Source organism: Balaenoptera acutorostrata, chromosome 3 (assembly GCF_949987535.1).
Source record: "Balaenoptera acutorostrata chromosome 3, mBalAcu1.1, whole genome shotgun sequence".
NCBI lineage: Eukaryota > Metazoa > Chordata > Mammalia > Artiodactyla > Balaenopteridae > Balaenoptera > Balaenoptera acutorostrata.
This window is the reverse complement of record NC_080066.1, coordinates 13851954-13873283: the sequence shown is the minus strand read 5'-3', so window position 1 is coordinate 13873283 and position 21330 is coordinate 13851954. Positions and strand designations below refer to the sequence as shown.

Genomic DNA, 21330 nt, shown 5'->3' with positions numbered 1-21330 from the left:
AAAGCGAACAAGAAAACAATTCTAAGTTTTGAATCTTCACATAATTACATATGTGTTTTAAAAAATAATTTCATGTGTTGTATATTTTTTATAAAACAAGGGCAACACTATCTCTCAAAACAAATAGAAACAAAGAACACTTTACAGAGATAAATAAAATGAGAAGTCCCTGAGATAGTAAATTTTTAGACAATAAAACACATTGCTGGTTGGAATACTGTCTTTTCAAGAATATAGCCAAACACCTTTCAAACTAAATAGTCTTTCAAGTTTGAAAAGGGAAAATAAATAAATTCATTGATTTAAATTACTAGAAATGCATTTACTTTAAAGACCTTTTCTTTTCTTTTTTCCTACAGCAAGTAAATCAATCAAAGAGTAAAGAGGAAAGTGCAATAATGACTGTAAGACAAGGGTTCAAGGAAGATGAAATACTGGCTGTATGGAAGATGTGTGTTCCACAGACTTTGTTCTGAGGTCTTCCATCCCAATACTAATCAGGCCCCATCTAGCTTAGTTTATGAAATCTGACATGGGTACAGCCTATGGCAATAAGGATGCAGGATAGTGATTTTATTTCTTATTTTATTCATTGCAGCCCCAGGGAGAGAGATAACGAGAACAGGAATGAAATCCAAGTCTCCTACATAAAACACTGCAGAACATTACCACTAGGTCACCAGAGGGAAAAAGAAGAAACTATTTTATTTTAGAAGAGTTTATTTGTTATAGTATTTATGGTGGAAAATTATTTTGTTTGACTTACCAATGACTCATTAAAACTTCACTTTTATTAATCATATACATGGATTGTTTTCGCACAAAAAATGTTTGACATCTGCTCATTGGACTTAAAAAACTACATTGTTTCAGAAATTGAAAAAAAAATGACTATCACCAACTTAACTTATAATGTCGGGCAATTATAATCAGAAATAACTTTTTATATTTCACTTTTTATGTAATATTCCTACTATTTGGATATTTGTCATCTTTTACTTATTGCTTTAAAGTGCTACAGGCACTGCCACTAATGAAAGCTGTGGCAAATTCTGGGAGAAATTACCTGGATTTGACCCTTTCAAGAGCTTAAGAAGGTTAAGAAATTCCATAGATGGATTCATGCCTAATGTACTTACACTGGTTGAGCCATCCTGATATTTGAATGTTTTTACCCTAAAAAACAGCAATTGCCTATGATAGACCTAAATATTGTACAGTGCCCCTGATAATCAAACACCCCTTGCAAAATGGAAAAAATGTTACCAGGGTTCTTGTGAGAGTTAAATGAGCAACTCAATGTTCAGTAGGACATAGGACAATATCTGACACAAGATGTCAAGAATGATGATGATAATGATATAAATTTGTATTTCCCCTATTTGACACGGAATTATCAGTAAAGTCAACAGCTAGCTTTCTGCTATGGTATTTTCCTTATGCAATTTGTCTATATGAGCTATACAGAGGTACAGCCTCTGTCTACGGTCATTTGCCACCATGTCATATGCCCAGGGTAACCTTTCCTAGAAGTTCATCTCTCCATTACATCATTTTACAGCAATATTTTGTGAGAGTTTACAAACATGGTACTTAAAACCTTTCCGAATATATACTGGACGAAACAAAAACTAGTTAGGGAGATTATTGGAGAAGCTCTTGAACAAAGTTAGTCAACTTCTTAATACAAACAGCAGAGAGGTCAACTGGGACATATATTTCTCTTCATTTGGTTTCTACTAATAAAAGGACAAAAGAAAAATTTTAATGTAGATGAAAACTTTGAAAATGACAGGAAGATCCCAAAGAAGGCTACAATAAAAGGAAAATTTTGGTTTAGGGTTTCTCAGTTTACAAAATGTTTTAACATACATACTTTTTATTTTATTTTTTTTTTTTATTTATTTTTGACTGTGTTGGGCCTTCGTCTCTGTGCGAGGGCTTTCTCCAGCTGCGGCAAGCGGGGGCCACTCTTCACCGCGGTGCGCGGGCCTCTCACCATCGCGGCCCCTCCCGTTGCGGAGCACAGGCTCCAGACGCGCAGGCTCAGCAATTGTGGCTCACGGGCCCAGCTGCTCCGCGGCATGTGGGATCCCCCCAGACCAGGGCTCGAACCCGTGTCCCCTGGGCTTCCCTGGTGGCGCAGTGGTTGAGAGTCTAACATACATACTTTTATCTCTAAGGTAGAAAGAGCAGATAATTTCACACTCTTTGTATGGTGTTAAGTAATAAGAAAACAAAAACCCGGATCATATAGGTAATAAACAGTGATGCTAAAACTAGAACTTAGGTCTTCAAATCTTAAGAATCCAGTATTTTGTCTCCCACTCCCCCCATTATTATGGTCTCTCAGCAGAAGTCACCATGATAAATTACTCTGAACACTTGATCAATTTAACAAGTATCTACTGAGAGTATAATGTGTGCACATTTCTACAGTCAGTTCAACCAAAGAAACCATAAGTAAAAATTCTAATGAGAAAAGAATACAAGCTTTGAAACAAAGGAATCCAGGAAATGAAATGCTGTATCATCACACAGTTCTACACACAAAAAACTCATGTATGACTTCATTTGAACTACTTACATATGCAATGACCTTATTTACAAATGTCACTTTCTCAGGTACTGGGAGTTAGGGCTTTAACATATAAATTTTAGGGGGACACAGCTCAACACATAACACACAAAATACACACAAAAAAATAGATGAAGTAAAGGGTCAAAGGTCATTTTATTGTCTGGGGAGTAGCAACAGAAACTCATGCAAGACTATAATAAGAGGCATATTGAATACTTCATATTATTCACAAAAGGAAGACTAAAACAGTGTATAATGACATCAAGTTTATAGAAGGGAGAAATGGAAATTAAAAATTAATCCAAAAGAAAGCAAGAGAGGAAACAGATAAAGAGGGACAAATAGAAAGCAAATACTAAGATGATAAATTTGAACCCCAAAATATCACTAATTATACTAAATATAGATGAATTAAATGCTCATCCCAAATTCCTAAAATGGTAGACGTAAATAATAAAAGAACTATATACAAACGGAAGGCAGTAACAGAAAGATATCTGGAAAATACCTATCTTTTAGGAAAATAAACATGAGTTGAAGAGGAAATCACAAGGAAAATTAGACTGTTTTGAACTGAATGAAAATGAATACATAATATCAAAATTTGTGGGATACAGCTAAAATACAAATATACAAATATTAAAAATACCAAATATAAAGCTCTACATTTAAATAATTCAGTGTTCAGAAAAAACTTACAGCATTAATACTTAGAAAAGAAGGAAGTTCTCAAATCAATGACCTAAACATCCACCTTAAGAAACTAGAAAAAGAGCAAATTAAACCCCAAATAAGTAGAAGACAGGAAAAAATTAATAGCGGTAATCAATGAACACAAGACTAAAAAACAACAGAGGAAAATCAATGAAACCAAAAGCTGATTGAACACAAGACTAAAAAACAACAGAGGAAAATCAATGAAACCAAAAGCTGATTTCTAAAGAAAATCAGTAAAATGGATGTACTTCTAGAGACCCTGACCAAAAATAAAACAGAAGACACAAATTACCAATATCAGAAATGAAAGAGACATCACAACAGATATTAAAATGATAATAAGGGAATATTATAAACAACTTATTCCAGTATATTCAACAATTTGGATAAAACAGTCAAATCCCTTCAAAGAGAAAAACAGCCAAAGCTACCTTAAGAAAAAAATAGATGGAATTCCACACAAATGCTTGTAGAAAAGAGAAGAGGAAGGAACACTTCCCAATGCATTCTATGAGGCCAGTATTACCTGATATGAAGAGGACACAAAAACATTAAAATATAACAAAACTGTAGGCCTATCCTTCATGAAAGCTACTAGGACTAATAAGTGAGTATAGCAAAGTTACAGGATAAGAGGCTAATATACAAAAATTAATTGTATTTCGATATACTCACATCAGAAACTGAAATTAAAAATACAATTCAGAATAGTATAAAATATGAAATATTTAGGTATAAATTTGATAAAATATGTTCCTAAGAGAAATTAAAGGAGACTTAAATAAAATAAGAGATATACCATGTTAATGGATCAAAAGACTCAATACTGGGACTTGCCTGGTGGCACAGTGGTTAAGAATCCACCTGCCGATGCAGCGTACATGGGTTTAAGCCCTGGTCCGGGAATATCCCACATGCTGCGGAGCAACTAAGCCCGTGCACCACAACTACTGAGCCTGCGCTCTAGAGCCTGTGCTCCGCAACAAGAGAAGCCACCTCAACAAGAAGCCCACGCACTGCAACAAAGAGTAGCCCCCGCTCGCCGCAACTAGAGAAAGCCCGTTTGCAGCAACAAAGACCCAAGACAGCCAGAAAAAAAAAAAAAACCTCAGTATTGTTACGATGCGAAATCTCCCCAAATTTATCTACAGATCAATTCAACTGCAATAAAAATTCCAGCAGAATCTTTTGTACAAATTGACAACTTGATTTTAAATTTTATAAAGAAATGTAAAGAACTAGAATAGCCAATACAATTTTGAAAAGAAGATAACAGTGGGAGGATTTATACTATCTGATTTCAAGGTTTATTACATAGCTTATTATCAAGACAAATTGTATTGGTGTAAATATAGACATACAGATTAAAAAAACAGAATAGAGAGCCCAGTAATAAACCAACACATACACACTCAATTATTTTCAACAAAGGTCCCATGCCAATTGAATGGGAAAAGTATAACCTTTTTAACAAATGGGGCTACTGGATAGCTGAATGTCAAACAAACAAAAACCACCTCAACGCTTACCTCCCACTATATACAAAAATTAACTTGAAATCTCACAGACCTAAATTTAAGAGCTAAAATTGTAAAACTTCTAAATGGAAACATGGAAGAACCTCTCAGTAACTTTGGGTTTGGTAAAGACTTCTTAATTTGGACAGAAAAAGAATTTAGTATAAAAGAAAATATTTAATAAACTGAACATCTGAATTTAAAACTTTTGCTCTTCAAAAGACACTATTACTAAAATAAAAAGCAAGTTAGGGTGCTTCCCTGGTGGCACAGTGGTTAAGAATCCACCTGCCAACGCAGGGGACACAGGTTCGATCCCTGGTCCAGGAAGATCCCACATGCCATGGAGCAACTAAGCCCATGCGCCACAACTGTTGAGCCCATGAGCTACAACTAGTGAAGCCCATGCACCTAGAGCCCATGCTCCGCAGCAAGAAAAGCCACCACAATGAGAAGCCCACGTGCCGCAACAAAGACTAGCCCCCGTTTGCCACAACTAGAGAAAGCCCGCGCGCAGCAACGATGACCCAACGCAGCCAAAAACAAATAAATAATTTATATATTAAAAAAAGCAAGTTATAAACAAGAAGATATTTGCAAAACATATAGGTGACAAAAGTGTTCAAAATATGTAGAGAACTTTAAACTCAATTATAAGACAAGCACAGGCCATAGATTTCAAGAGAGACTTCATAAAAAAGATATTCTAATGGAAAATAAACAGATAAAAAGATGCTCAGCATTATTAATCATTAGAGAACTGCAAATTAGAATCACAATGAGATAGTCCTACACATCCACTAGAATGGCAAAAAGAGTGTTAACAGCAAAGGTTGGCCAAGATGTGGAGCAACTGCAACTCTTACACATTGCTGGTGGGAATGTAAAATTAACAGCCACTCTGGAAATCAGTTTGGCAACTTTTAAAATATTTAGATATACACACATCACACCTTCCAGTCATTTTACTACATGGTATTTACCCAAGAGAAATGAAGGCATAAGTCCACACAAAGACATGTACAATGAATCTTCATAGAAGACTCATTTATAATGGCCAGAAACTAGAAACAAATCAAATGTCTATCAACTAATAAATTTTAAAAACTGTAGTGTACCCATACAATAGAATACTACTCGGCACTAAAAAGGGAAAACTATAGAAACATGAATAAATCTCAAAACAGAGTATGCACTGTATGCTCCTATATACATAATATGTTAGATCATGCAAACTAACCCACTATGGATTATTATTCAGTGATAAAAAGAAACAAACTACTGATACACTCAAACACTTGGAGGTATCTTAAGGGCATAATATGAGTAAAAAAAAAAAAGTCAAGCTGAGCACCTAAATCTATAAAGCAAATATTAACAGAATAAAGGGAAAAATAGACAGCAATACAATAATAGTAGGAAACATTAATACCCCACTTGTATCAATGGGTAGATCATCCAGACAGAAAATCAATAAGGAAGACTAGCCTTAAATGACATGTTAGACCAGATTGAATTAATAACATATACAGGACATTCCATCCAAAAGCAACAGAATACACATTCTTCTCAAGTACACATGGATCTCCAGGATAGATGAGATGTTAATTAGCCCACAAAACAAGTCCTAAATTTAAGAAGATTGAAATCATATCAAGCACCTTTTCCTACCACAATGGTATTGACATTAGAAATCAACTACAAGAAGAAAGCAAAACTCACAGATGTATGGTGATTAAGCACATGATCATCTGAATAGATGCATTTGACAAAACTGGAGAAAACCATTCATTTATGGTAAAATCTCTCAACAAAGTGTGTATAGAGGGAATGCACCACAACATAATAAAGGCCGTGTGTGACAAGCCCAAAGCTAACATCACACGGAACACATGAAAAGATGCTCAGCATCACTAATCAACAGGGAAATGCAAATCAAAACCATAATGAGATATCACCTCACACTTGCTAGAATGGCTATTATCAAAAAGACAAGAAATAACAAGTGGTGGCAGGGATATGGAGAAAAGGGAACTCTTATGCACTGTTGGTGGGAATGTATACTGGTCCAACCACTAAGGAAATCAGTACAGAGATTCCTCAAAAAATTAAAAATAGAACTACGATATGATCTAGAAGTTCCACTTCTGGGTATTTATCCAAAGAAAGTGAAAACACTAATTTGAAAAGATATATGCACCCCAATGTTTGCTGCAGACTATTTACAATAGCCAAGATATGGAAAGGACTTCAGTGTCCTTTGATGGATGACTGGATATAGAAAATGTGACACACACATCCACAGACACACACAGGAATATTATTCAGCCATAAAAAGAAGGAAATCATACCATTTGTGACAACATGGATGGACCTTGAGGGCATTATGTTAAGTAAAATAAATCAGCTAGAGAAAGACAAATACCAGATGATCTCACTTTTTTAGAGGAATCTTAACAAAAACAAACAAAAACCATAAAAACTAAGCTCAAAAAAAAAGAGAACAGACTGTTTTTTTTCTTTTTTTTATAACTTTACATATTTATTTGTTTTTATTTTTGGCTGTGTAGGGTCTTCATTGCTGCGCGCGGGCTTTCTCTAGTTGCGGTGAGCGGGGGCTACTCTTTGTTGCGGTGCGCAGGCTTCTCACTGCAGTGGCTTCTCTTGTTGTGGAGCACGGCCTCTAGGCACGCGGGCTTCCGTAGTTGTGGCTCACGGGCTGTAGAGCGCAGGCTCAGTAGTTGTGGCGCATAGGCTTAGTTGCTCCGCAGCATGTGGGATCTTCCTGGACCACGGCTGGAACCCCTGTCCCCTGCATTGGCAGGTGGATTCCTAACCACTGCACCACCAGGGAAGGCCCAGACTGGTTTTTATAAGAGGTGTGGCTGTGGCAGTGAGGGGTGGATGAAATGGGTGAAAGGGTACGAATAAATAAGTCATGCGGATGTCATGTACAGCATGGTGACTATACTTAACAACACTGTACTGGATATTTGAAAGTTGCTAGGAGAGTAGATCTTAAAAGTTCTCATCACAAAAAAAATTTTTGTTAACTATGTGTGGTGATGGGTGTTAACTATACTTACTGTGGTGATTCCTTTGTGATACATACAAAGTCAAGGGACTTCCCTGGTGGTGCAGTGGTTAAGAATCCGCCTGCCAACTCAGGGGGCATGGGTTTGAGCCCTGGTCCCACGTGCCGCAGAGCAACTAAGCCCATGCGCCACAACTACTGAGCCTGCACTCTAGAGCCCGCACACCACAACTACTGAGCCTGTGTGCCACAACTACTGAAGCCCGCATGCCTAGAGCCCATGTTCCGTAACAAGAGAAGCCACCGCAACGAGAACCCTGCGCACCACAATGAAGAGTAGCCCCCACTCGCCATAACTAGAGAAAGCCCGCGCACAGCAACAAGGACCCAACACAGCCAAAAATAAATAAATAAAAATAAATTTATAAAAAAAAATACATACAAAGTCGAATCATGTTGTAAATATGAAACTAATATGTTATATGCCAATTACACCTCACTAAAAAAAAGAAAGGAATAAAAATGAAAAGGCATTAAAAAATGTCTACCTCAAGAGGTCACACAATGAATGATTCCGTTTATATAATGTTCTCAAAATGACAAAACTCTTGAGAAAGAATAAATTAATGGTTGTCAGAGGTTAAGGATGGTGGGAAGGTGATGGGTGTGAATATAAAGAAGTATGAGTGATATATTTGTGTTCTGTATCTCGACTAGTTCTATATCTTTATTGCAGTGGTTGTTACATTAATCTACACGTGATAAAATGGCATACAACTATACACAGCCATTGTACTTAATGTCAATTTCTGGTTTTGAAATTGTATTGTAGTTACATAAGATATAACTATCAGGGAAAACTGGGTTAAAGGTACATTAGAATTCTGTGTACTATCAAATCATATCAAATCAAATGGGTTTAAGAAAGCAAAGTGGTTTAATATCAGAAAAACAATCTATATAATTCATCTCATTAACAAAATAAAGGTTAAAAAGCTATAATCATAACTGACACAAAAAATATTTGATAACATTTTACAACATTCATTTTTAATAAATAAAAATTCTTAGCAAATCTAGGAAGAAATTTTGATTTTTAAAATTCACAGTGTGACGTTAACAAAAATGGCAGAGTAAGGAACTCCAAATCTACTCTCTTTATAAAAGCAACAAAAAAATGGTCAGAATCTATCAGAATCAAGTTTTTCTAAACTCTGGAAATTAATCAAAGGCTTGCGGTAATATGGGTAACATGTACTAAAGAAAGCTGATTCTTGATAAGAACAGCAACCTTTGTGCCACATTAACTTACCCCAGTCTTAGTCCCTGTTCCACAGCTCAGCACTACCTATGAAAATAACAACCATATTCTTGATTGTGGAGGGAGCAGAATGAACTAATTTTCAAGGAACTGTAATCATTTGTTTTGATCTGTTTCGTGGCTCCTTGGAAGACCGATCAAAAGGCTTGTCTTTATTTTGCCTAACTGAAAACTGGCCTAATGCTAAAAGCTCTTCCCTGGGGGCATTTTGGGAAAATGGTTACTGTCTAGTATCTTAGCCACTGCTTCCTGAGGCAACAGAAAAAAGCTGGGCAAACAACAGATTAACCAAAAAGCTTGAGAAGAAAGGCTGAGGAATAAGATGCTCTGAGAATCTAGGCCACGTGCATGCTCAAGGCTGTGAGCATGGTCAGAAAAGACCTGAGAAGGACTTAAGTTCTCACCTGCTGTTGATCTTGAGGCTCTTTGGAAGCAGAAAGTAAAAGCTAAGGCAGAATTGTCAACTGCCTGACTGGGTGTGGAAGCTGAGCCTCAACACATACACAGAGCCCATGGCAAAGACTGAAAGAAATTTTGGCTCCAGGCATTCAAGGAAATCTCTGCCCAATTATTAGCTGATCACTAAGCTAACTGAATAGAGACATCGGTGGCTACACAAAACAAAAGAAACAGAGTTTGTAGAATTAGTACAGAAAAGTCAGTAAACAAACAAACAACAACTACAATAAGCCAAACATAACAATAAATCCTGGAAAGGGGAGAGAATCTGATTTTTTCAGAGTTGCAACTAATAACAGCCACAATACCCAGTCTTCAACAGGAACAACGATAATTGCCATACCTGCAAAGAAACAATATAGTATGGCCCAAATAAAGGAAAAAATAAATAGAAACTGTGCCTGAGGAAGACCAGACATTGGAATTTCTAGGCAAAAGCTTTAAATCAGCTATTTTAAATATTCAACAAGCTAAAGGAAACCATGCTCAAAAAACTAAAGGAAAGTATGAGAACAATGTGTCACCTAGTTAAGAATAAATCAATAAATAGGTAGAAATTATTAAAAGGAATAAAATAGAAATTCTGAGGGTGAAAAGTACAATAACAAATTAAGAATTCACTAGAGGGGCTCAACAGCAGATTTGAACAGGCAGAAAAAGAATCAGCAAACTGACAAATAAACCCACTGAGATTATCTGTTCTGAAGAACAGAAAGAAAAGAGAATTAAGAAAAATAAGCAAAGCCTCAGAGGCCTGTGGGATACCATTAAACATATCAACATATGCTTAATACGAGTAACAGAAAGGCAAAAGGAGGAAGGGGAAGGGGGGTGAGAGAGAAAGAAAGAGAATATTTGAAGAATAATGGTCAAAACTTCTAAAATTTGAAGCTCAATGAACTCCAAAAGGATAAACTCACAGGAATCCACATCTACATACATCACAATCAAACTGATCAAAAGCTAAAGACAAAGAAAGAATCTTCAAAACAGGAAAGGACAAGTAACTCATCACGTACAAGTGATCATCAATAAGATTAACATCTGATTTCTAATCAGAAACCAGAAGGTAGTGGGATGATGTACTCAAAGTGCTGAAAGAAAAGAACAGTCAAACCAAAATTATTTATCTGGTAAAACTATCCTTCAAAAATGAAGGAAAAATTTTGACATTCCCAGATAAACAAAAAGTGAGAGAGTTTGTTGCTAGCAGTCTGGCCCTACAAGTGCTTAAAGGGACTCCTTCAGAATGAAATGAAGGGACACTAGACAGTTATTCAATGGCATATGAAGAAATAAACACCAGGATAGGTGTTTTTGTATTGACACAGGTAAATATAGAAAACAGCATAAATGTAATTTTTGTTTGTAATTCTTTTTCTTTTTTAATCTCACTAAAAGACAACTGCATAAAGCAATAGTTATAAATCTAAGTTGACAGGCACACAATATATACAGATTTAATCTGTGACAATAACATTATATGGCGGAAAGTTTAACACTACTGAAACTAAGTTGATATTAATCCTAACTAGATTGTTATAAATTAAGACGTTAATGTAATCCCTAGAGAAACCACAAAATATATGTCTGAATAAAGACCTGTATGTGAATGTTCATAGCATTTTTATCATAGTCCCAAAGTGGAATCAGACTAAACCATTAGCTGAAGAATGGATAAACAGTATGTGATATATCCATATGATGGAATATTATTTAGCCATAAGAAGAAATGAAGTACTGTTAAATAACACAACCTTGAATACTTTATGCCAAGCAAAACACAAAAGGCCACATACTGTATGATACCAATTATGTGAAATGTCTAGAATAGGCAAATCCATAGACAGAAAGTAGATAAGCAGTTGCCAGGGAAGGGGAGAGAGGAGAATTGGAGCTAACTGCTAACAAGTAGAGGGTTATTTATTTATTTTTTTGGTGTGATGAAAATCTTCTTGAATTAGATAGTGGTGATGGTTGCACAACATAGTGAATAGACTACAACCACTGAACTGTGTGCACTTTTAAATGGTGAACTTTATGTTATGTGAAGTGTGTCTTAGTAAAAAATGTTATAGAAAGCCTACAGCATATATCACATTTAACAGTTAAACAATAAAAGAATATATAATTTTAATAATGAAATAAAACTTTTAATAAAGAAAGCTTTTTTGAGATTGGAAATGAAACAAAGATACTTATTATATCACTTTTATTCTACATGTACTAGAGATCCTTAGCACAAAAGAAAAAAAAAAGTGTAATACTCAGAGAAACTATTAAAATTTAAAAATAAATTTAGCAAGGTTGCAGGATACAAGGTTATTATACAAAAATCAACTGTATTTCTATATAGCAAATATAATTGGAAAGTGAAGTTTAAAAAAACAGTATCATATATAATGTCATCTAAAAACACTAAATGACTAGGAATAAATTTTTTTTAAACGTGCAGTACATACACACAAAAACCTGTGACACATTAAAAAAAATTTTTTAAAGACCTATATGAATGGATTTATTCATGGGTTGTAGAGTCAATACTGTCTGGATGCCAGTTCTTCCAAAATTAATCTATATATTCAATGTAATCCCAATTGAATATCTCAGCTGAATAATCTGTGGAAAATTGCAAGTTACTTTAAAAATTTATATGTGAATGTAAAGTGGCAATCTTATAGGAGGAAAACTAAGTTAGAAAATTACTATACCAGATATCTAGTACACAGCTACAGTAATTAAGATTGTGTGGTATCAGCACAAGCATGGAGAAATAGATTAATGGAACAAAGCAGAAAGTCTAGAAACAGACCACATGGTTATGGACACTTGTTCTATAATAAAGGTGGCATTTGCAGAGCTGTAGGAAGCAGTCTTTTCTTTAACTGGTATTGGGTCAATTGGGTTGGAAAACTTTTGAAAAAATATTAAACTTGATCATTACTTTACAATAAACACAAATATATAGTCCAGGGGATTATGAATCTAAATGTAAAAAGTAGAACATTAAAGCTTCTAGAAAAATTTGGAAATATCTTTATGACTGCAAAGTGGGAAAAGATTTCTTAAACACAACACAAACATCAAATAAAGGAAAGGAAAAGACTGATGACTGAAATTAATAACTCTGGTCATCAAAAGACACCATTAAGAGAATGAAAAGGCAAGCCAAAGTGGGAGAAAACATGTGCAAAGATTCACTTCTGAAATACATTAAAAACCTCTTTACAAATCAGTAAGAAAAAACACAGGCAACCCAATAAAAAAAAAGACTTGAAAAGGCATTTCACATAAGAGAATATCAGTGTCCAATAAACATAAGAAAAAGTGTTTAAACTTACTCATCAAAGGTTATGCAAATTAAACCATAATTAAATATAACTACACACCTAACTCTATGGTTAAAAACATAAGACTTGGGGCTTCCCAGGTGGCGCAGCGGTTGAGAGTCTGCCTGCCAATGCAGGGGACGCGGGTTCGAGCCCTGGTCTGGGAGGATCCCACATGCCGCGGAGCAAATGGGCCCGTGAGCCACAATTACTGAGCCTGCGCGTCTGGAGCCTGTGCTCCGCAACAAGAGAGGCCGCGATAGTGAGAGGCCCGCGCACCCCGATGAGGAGTGGCCCCCGCTTGCCGCAATTCGAGAAAGCCCTCGCACAGAAACGAAGACTCAACACAGCCATAAATAAAAAATAAATAAATAAATAAATAAAATTTAAACAAAACAAAACAAAACAAAAACATAAAAGACTTGACCCAGTGTTGGCAATGATGTAAAGTAATTGAAGTTTTCAGATCCTGTTGCTGAGCTATAAATTGATACAAACATTAAAAAAAAAAAAAAAACTATTCAGAATTATTTACTAAAACTGACCCTGCAACTTAACTCCAAAAATAGAAATTTACACATACGTGTACTGAAAGTACAATAGTGTGCAAAGGAAACTTACTCATTATAGTCAAAAACTGGAAACAACATCAATCTCCAACAAAAATAAATTGTGCTATATTTCTAAATGGATTATACAGCAATGAAAATGAACAAATTACTGCTACACACAATAATGAATAACTATCACAAATACTATAGGAATAGAGGAAAGCAGATGCAAAATAGTACATATGGAATGTGTTATGGACTGAATGTCTGTGTCCGCTCCCCCATCCATATGTTGCAATCCTAACCCCCAATGTGATGGTAGTAGGGGTGGGGCCTTTGGGGGTTCATTAGGTCATGAGGTTGGAGCCCTCATGAATGGGATTAGTGCCCTTATGAAAGAGACCCCAGAGAGCTCTCTCACCTCTTCCACCATGTGAGGACACAGCAAGAAGACTGCTGTCTATGAATAGGAAGAGGGCCCTCACCAGACACCGAATCTGCCGGCGTCTTGATCTTGAACTTCCCAATCTTCAGAACTGTGAGAAATAAATGTTTGTTGTTTAAACCACCCAGTCTATTATATTTTTGTTGCAGCAGCCTGAAAGGACTAAGACAGGACGATTCCAGTTATAAACTTCAAACAGCAGGAAAAACTAATCTATGGTTAGAAGTCAGGATAATCATCTTTGTAGAAGAAAAGAAAGGTAGTGACCAGGACGAAGCATGAGTGTGGCTTCTGGACACTGGCAATGTTCTATTTCTTGATCTTGGCAATGGTTAACTTGATTTACCATGTGATAGTTTACTGAGCTGTATATCTATATTTTATGTACTTTTCAGTATGTATTTTACTCAATTAAAACAAAATTTTAAAAATTTACCTGTTTTTTCTGTGTTCTGTTCCTGTTTTCCAGCCAATCATCCATTTGTTCCTCAATTTCTTCTATAGAAGTTCCATGATCATAAGATTGAATATATGTACTTTCTAAAGGTGTATATACAGGAAATTCAGGTTTTGGTTTTTTTATTTTAACTTTCTTCTGCTCTAAAAAAAAAAAAAAGTTTAAAAGAACCAATCAATAACATAATAGCTTCTAACATTTTATTCATAGACCATTCTTGAAAGAACACATAAATATATATTGTTCTTTCATCAAAATAGAATTGCTTTGCTATAAATAGTTAGCTGTAAGTTTTATTGTGCCCTATCCACTGCATTGTTTTAAAATAAAACTCACAGGTGCTAATGATAGATGATTATGATATAACCATCATATCAATTTGTATATATCTTTAGTGTTCAAGGTACTGTTCATGCAACATTTCATTATGGCATAGTGCAAAGAGCCTGGTCATTAGTGTTTTAATCCTACCTTTACTATCTAATAGTTGCACAATACTGGGCAAGTAACTTAACCCTTAGAACAAGTGTCCATTTTCTCTTCTGTAAAAGGGAGCTATATCTAACCTCATAAAGTTGATGTGAGGAGAATTATATATCCCCTAACATACTACTTGGCAGAAAATTAGCTCTTAATGGTATACATTCATCTTTTCAATATTTTACAAATGCAAAATATAATCTGGCAACATCAAGGGTAGTTATCAATAGATACTTATCAATTTATCAATTGGCCTCTCCATTAAATCCCTTTCTGATTAGAGAGTTAACACTGAGAAGCAACTTCACTCTTGATTACTACTGTCAAACTCATCCATCCTTATAACCATATCTTCTCCATCCTGTGTGTGTGTATGTGTTATAATGCTAACGTAATAAAATTAATATGATATTGGCATATGAAGAGACAAATTCCTAGAATAGAACAGAGAATTCATAAACATTTCAGTTCAGTGGGAAAAGGATTTATTAAATGATGCTGTCACAAATGAATACCCATTTGAAAGAAAATTGGACACAACCTTACAATATATACCAAAATAAATCCCAGTTGGATAAGAGACTTGACTTTAAAAACCAAAACAATAAAAATCTTGCAAAAAGAAATCTAAAATACTACCTGTACTATTTAAAGGAAGACAAAATCCTAACTAAGACTGAAAACCCAAATGCTATAAAAAAAAAAAGATAAAAGACAGAATAAACAAATCAAGAGAGAAATAACGGATTTGGAAAGATCATCTACAATTCAGAGTACAAACAGAAGATTGATATATAGAATACATAAAGAGATATTATAAACTGACAAGAGGATAGGCAGCCCAATAGAGAAAAATGGCCAAAAATAATGTGCATTAAGAATACAGTGTTATGGGAACAGTTCTACTTAACAAGGCTGTTACCTTTCTAGAAATTACATGGTATCTAATACCATATTTTATCCTATACTGCTTCAGTAACTTTATACATCCAGGCTTTTGAAATGGTGACTTAAAAAAAAACCAAAACACCTTAATACCAAAATAGGAAATTAGTAACTTAAATGACATATGAGTCTAATTTAAAAGTATAAAAACATAGTGTCACCAGGGTACAATATGAGCCCAAATAGAAGGCCAGGTTTTCTTGTTTTTCAAAATTGTTTTTCAGAAAAGAGGAAGAAACCGTATAAATGACTCCTTATGGGGACTTCCCTGGTGGTGCAGTGGTTAAGAATCCGCCTGCCAATGCAGGGGATACGGGTTTGAGCCCTGGTCCAGGAAGATCCCACATGCCGCGGAGCAACTAAGCCTATGCGCCACAAGTACTGAAGCCTGCGCACCTAGAGCCCATGCTCCGCAACAAAAGAAGCCACCACAATGGGAAGCCCGCACACCGCAACGAAGAACAGCCCTGCTCGCTGCAACTAGAGGAAGCCCACACGCAGCAACGAAGACCCAATGCAGCCAAAGATAAATTAAAAAAAAAAAAAGATTCCTTATGAAGTCGGTCATACTACTCAATTTTTCACAATTTCTTTATTTTGAGCAACAAATTAGTGCTAAGGGAAAATACACATAAACTAGAACGTATCTCATCGCTACTAATTTTGGTTGCTTATAGAGAATCAGTTATAAAAAGGAAGCAAATAAATTTGGTTTATTTCTGGGGTGTTGATCACAATTGCAAGTATTTGAATCTTTTAAAATATGCATTTAAAAAAATCACTTTAAAAAAATAATACAAAACTTCCACTCCTGGAAAAATGAAGAAGTACTTTTTCATAGTCCTCCCACTAAGAAAAACTAAAAATTCTAAATGTTATATATGAAACAAACAGAAGAATAATCTGAATGTTGGAGAGAAGACAGACCAACTAGGAATGGCAGGACCCAGTGAGCACCAAGGTGGTAACTTCCCTGGGTTTCTTACAGCCTCATATATCCCAGACTTGGTCCCAGAGAAGCTTGCAACCCAAAACCACTGAAAGGCACAGAAATAATAAAGGTAATAATAAAAAATTTAAAAAGCTTTCTCTTTCCAGCCAAAAGGACCAGAAAAGCAGCAGCATATCAAGATAAACTTTTAGATAATAACCGATCTACTTCAGGCAAACAACACAGAAAAAACTGTGGCCACACCCCATCCCCATGCCAGCAAAGGCTAGTGGGAAGCCTAGACTTCTGCCATAGTGAGGCTGTAATGAGGCACCCCAGTCTCAGGGTGATGTGGGAGAAGGCTGTGTAAGAAGCCAAGTTTTCATGTTTGCTGAGAGGTGATGGGGATCCCCCTTCCCATGTGGAAACAGCAGAGACTAAGTTGGTAGTCTGGGTTTCCAAATCCACCCAGGGATAATGAGGTGTCCCTCCTCCTCCCTGCCAGGGTGGTTTCAGAGGAAGCCTAGAGGGCAATCAGGGCTTTCACAACTGTCCAGCTGAGGCACCCCCCACAATGTCAGGGGAGGCCAGGTGGCGAGCAGTAAGTAGACATTCTTGCTTATCCCAGCCAGGCTGGGGTAAGTGGAGACCTACTGGCAAGCAGGAGCACCCACACCCACCCAACGCTGAAAGGATTCACAACCAGCCTCCCCCTCAGCTGTAACACATGTCATGAAGGGAAGCTGGAATTCCACTCCTACCTGACTGTAACAGGGCAGCAACCCTCCCCTTTCCACTGCTAGGCTTTGTTAGAGAACACCAGGTAAAATAGAGGATTTAAATAAGATCCAGGGTCTTATAATACCTGAAATGTCCAAGTTTTAATTAAAAAAAAAAATCACTCATCATACCAAGAACCAAGAATATCTCAACTTGAATGAAAAAGATAATCAATAGATGCCAACAGATGAAAGAGATATCCAAATTATGTGACTAGGATTTTAATGCAGCCATATAAAAATGGTTTGACAAGCAATAATACACATTCTTAAAACAGATGAAGAAATAAAAAAGTCAACAGCAAAGAAACAGAAGATATACAGAAGAACCAAATAGAAATACCAGAACTGAAAAGTATGCTAACTGAATTTGGCACATTTTTCAAGTGCAAAATGCAAAAAACTGTCAAGTCAAAATTCCATACCAGTGAAAATATCCTTCAGGAATAAAGGGGAAACCAAGACCTCTGCAGACGAAGGAAAACTAAGAGAATTTGTTACCAGCAGACCTATCTGATAATAATGGCTAAAGAAGTTATCTGAACAGAAAGAAAATCATAAAAGAAAAAAATCTTAAAATAGCTGGAAGGAGAAAGAACAAGAGTAAGAGTAAAAATATGGGTAAACGCAATAGATTTTCCTCCTCCTCTTGAGTTTTCTAAGTTATATCTGACAGCTGAATGGAAATTATAACATTCAATGTATGTAGAGAAAATATTTAAGACAGTTATAAGTGGGAGACATAAATGGATGTAAAGTGAGGTAATGTGTCTATATATCACTTGAAATGGTAAATTGCTTACACCAGTAGATTGTAATAAGTTATGTATATATAACATAATACCTAGAGCACCCACTAAAAACTCTATACAAAATGATATACTAAAAAAACACTACAGATAAATTCAAATGGAATTCTAAAAAAATAAAAACATTCGAGTAACCTACACAAGAAAGCAGAAAGAAGAAAACAGAACAAATAGAAAACAAAAAATAAAATGGCACACTTAAGCCCTAATATATCAATAACTACATTACAGGCACATGGTCTAAATACACCAATTAAAAGATAAAGATTGGTACAGTGGATGAAAAACCATGACCTATGTATACGCTATCTACAAGAAACTTATTTCAAATTAATCAAAACATTAATCAAAAGAAAGCAGGAGTAGCTAATTAATATCAGGTAAATAGAATTCAGAGTAAAGGAAATTACCCAAAAGATGCCCAAAGCAAGCAGAAAAAAGAAAATAATAAAAATAAGAACAAAAATCAATGAAATTGAAAAGAAAAGCAATAGAGAAAATCAATGAAACAAGGAACTGGATTTTTGAAAAGATCAATAAAACTGATAAACATCTGGCAAAACTGACCAAAAAAGTGAGAAAACAAAAGTTAGCAGTATTTTAGCACTGAAACAGGAGAAATCACCACAGGACATGCAGACATCAAAAGGATAATAAGTGAACAACTCTAAACACATAAATTTGACAATTTGGGTAACGTTGACCAATTGCTTGAAAAATACAAACTACCCTAATTCAATCATTAAATAGATATATGAAATAGATATTTGAATAGCCTTGTAATTATAAAGGAAATTTAATTTATAATTTAAAAACTGCCAAAAACAAATATCCAGGCTTAGATGGCTTCACTAGAGAATTCTACCAAATGTTTAAAGAATTAACACCAATTCTACACAGCTTCTTTCAGAAAATAGGAGAGAAGACGTCCCAATTCATTATATGAGGGTACCCTGATACTAGAATCATACAAAGACAGTACAAAAAGAGAAAACTATAGACCAGTATCTCTCATGAATATAGATGCAAAAATCCTTCACAAAATATGTGCAAAGAGAATTCAGCAATATATAAAAAGAATTATAGGGCTTCCCTGGTGGCGCAGTGGTTGAGAATCTGCCTGCCAATGCAGGGGACACGGGTTCGAGCCCTGGTCTGGGAAGATCCCCCATGCCGTGGAGCAACTAGGCCCGTGAGCCACAATTACTGAGCCTGCGCGTCTGGAGCCTGTGCTCAGCAACAAGAGAGGCCGCCATAATGAGAGGCCCATGCACCGCGATGAAGAGTGGTCCCCACTTGCCGCAACTAGAGAAAGCCCTCGCACAGAAATGAAGACCCAACACAGCCATAAACAAACAAACAAACAAACAAACAAACCCAAAGTTAAAAAAAAAAGAATTCTATACCATCATGGTATTTACTGCGGGGGGGGGGGGTGCAAGTGTGGTTCAATATTCAAAATTCAATCTGTGTAATCCACAACATTAACAGGCCAAAGAGGAAATATCACATGATCATATTAATTGATGAAAAAAATTTAACAAAAATTTAACAAAATTCAACACCCAGTCATGATTAAAAACTCAGAAAATTAGGAATAGAGGGAAACTTCCTTAACTTCATATAGGGCATCTATAAAAAACATACAGCTAACACCCTACTTAATGGTATAACACTAAGTGCTTCCCCTCTAAGGCTTAGAACAGAGGAAAGATGCCCTGTCTCCCCACTCATGTTCAACATAGTTCTGTAAGTTCTAGATAGCAAAATACGGCATGAAAAGGAAATAAAATGCATACAAATTAAAAAGGAAAAAAATAAAATTATCCCTATTGTCATATTGACATGACTATCTACATAGAAAATGCAAAGAATCTACATAAAAATTCCTGGAACTAATAAGTAAATCCAAAAAGGTGCAGGATATAAGATCTACATACAAAATTCAACTGAATTTCTTTACTTAAAGTAAACATTTGGAGACTCAAATTAAAAACCCAATACCCTTTAATCACTCAAAATAAAAAAAAAAGAAACAGATATAAATCTAAGATACATACATGATTTGTAAGCTAAAAACTACAAAACACTAAAGAAATTAATGAAGATATAAATAAATGAAGAGATATACTCAACATAGTAAATAGGTCAATTCTCCCCAAATTGATATACAAGTTTAACGTAATTCGTATCAAAATTCCAGCAAGATTTTTTTTTTGTAGATACACACAAGATTACCCTAAAATTTACATGGAAAGACATAGGAACTAGAATAGCTAAAACATTTTGAAAAAGAAGGAAGTGGCAAGAATCACTCTACCTGATTTTGAGATTATCGTAGAGCTGCAATAATCAAGATTTCATATTTGTAAACCACATATCTAAAAGAGGAATCATATCTAGAATGTATATATAAAGGACTCTTAAAACTCAATAGTAAAAAAAAAAAAAATCCAATTAGAAAACAAGCCAAAGGCATGAAGAAAGATTTTAATGAAGAGGATATACACGTGGCAAATAAGCACGTGAAAAGATGTTTCAACATCCCTATCCATTAGGAAAGTGCAAGTTAAGACCATGGTGAGATATCTCTCCACACCTATCAGAATAGCTAAAATAAAGAATAGTGAGAATATCAAATTCTGGTGAGGCTGCAAAGAGACTAAATCTCTCATACATTGCTGGTAGGAGTATAAAATGGTACGGGAACTCTGGAAAATAATTTGGCAATTTCTTAAAACTCTAAACATAAACTTATCATATGACCCAGCAATTGCACTTCTGGGTTCACACAAAAATTTACATATGACTGTTCATAGCAGCCTTATTTGTAACGGTCAAAAACCATAAACAACCAAAATGTCCTACAACAGGTGAATGGTTAAACAAACGGTGGTACATCCATACCATGGAATATTATTCATTAATAAAAGGAAATGAATTACTGACACATGGAACAACTTGGATAAATCCCA

The 21330-nt window shown here is 35.4% G+C and overlaps 1 protein-coding gene across 1 annotated transcript in view; it reads right to left on the bottom strand.

The window, feature by feature from the left end:
* Window positions 1–21330, bottom strand: part of DNAJC1 (DnaJ heat shock protein family (Hsp40) member C1) — a 197790-nt gene that overhangs the window by 70492 nt on the left and 105968 nt on the right. Inside the window, exon 8 of the mRNA XM_007189873.3 lies at window positions 14391–14554. Within this exon, the coding sequence (XP_007189935.1) occupies window positions 14391–14554 (164 nt within the window). The remainder of the gene's footprint in view (window positions 1–14390; window positions 14555–21330) is intronic.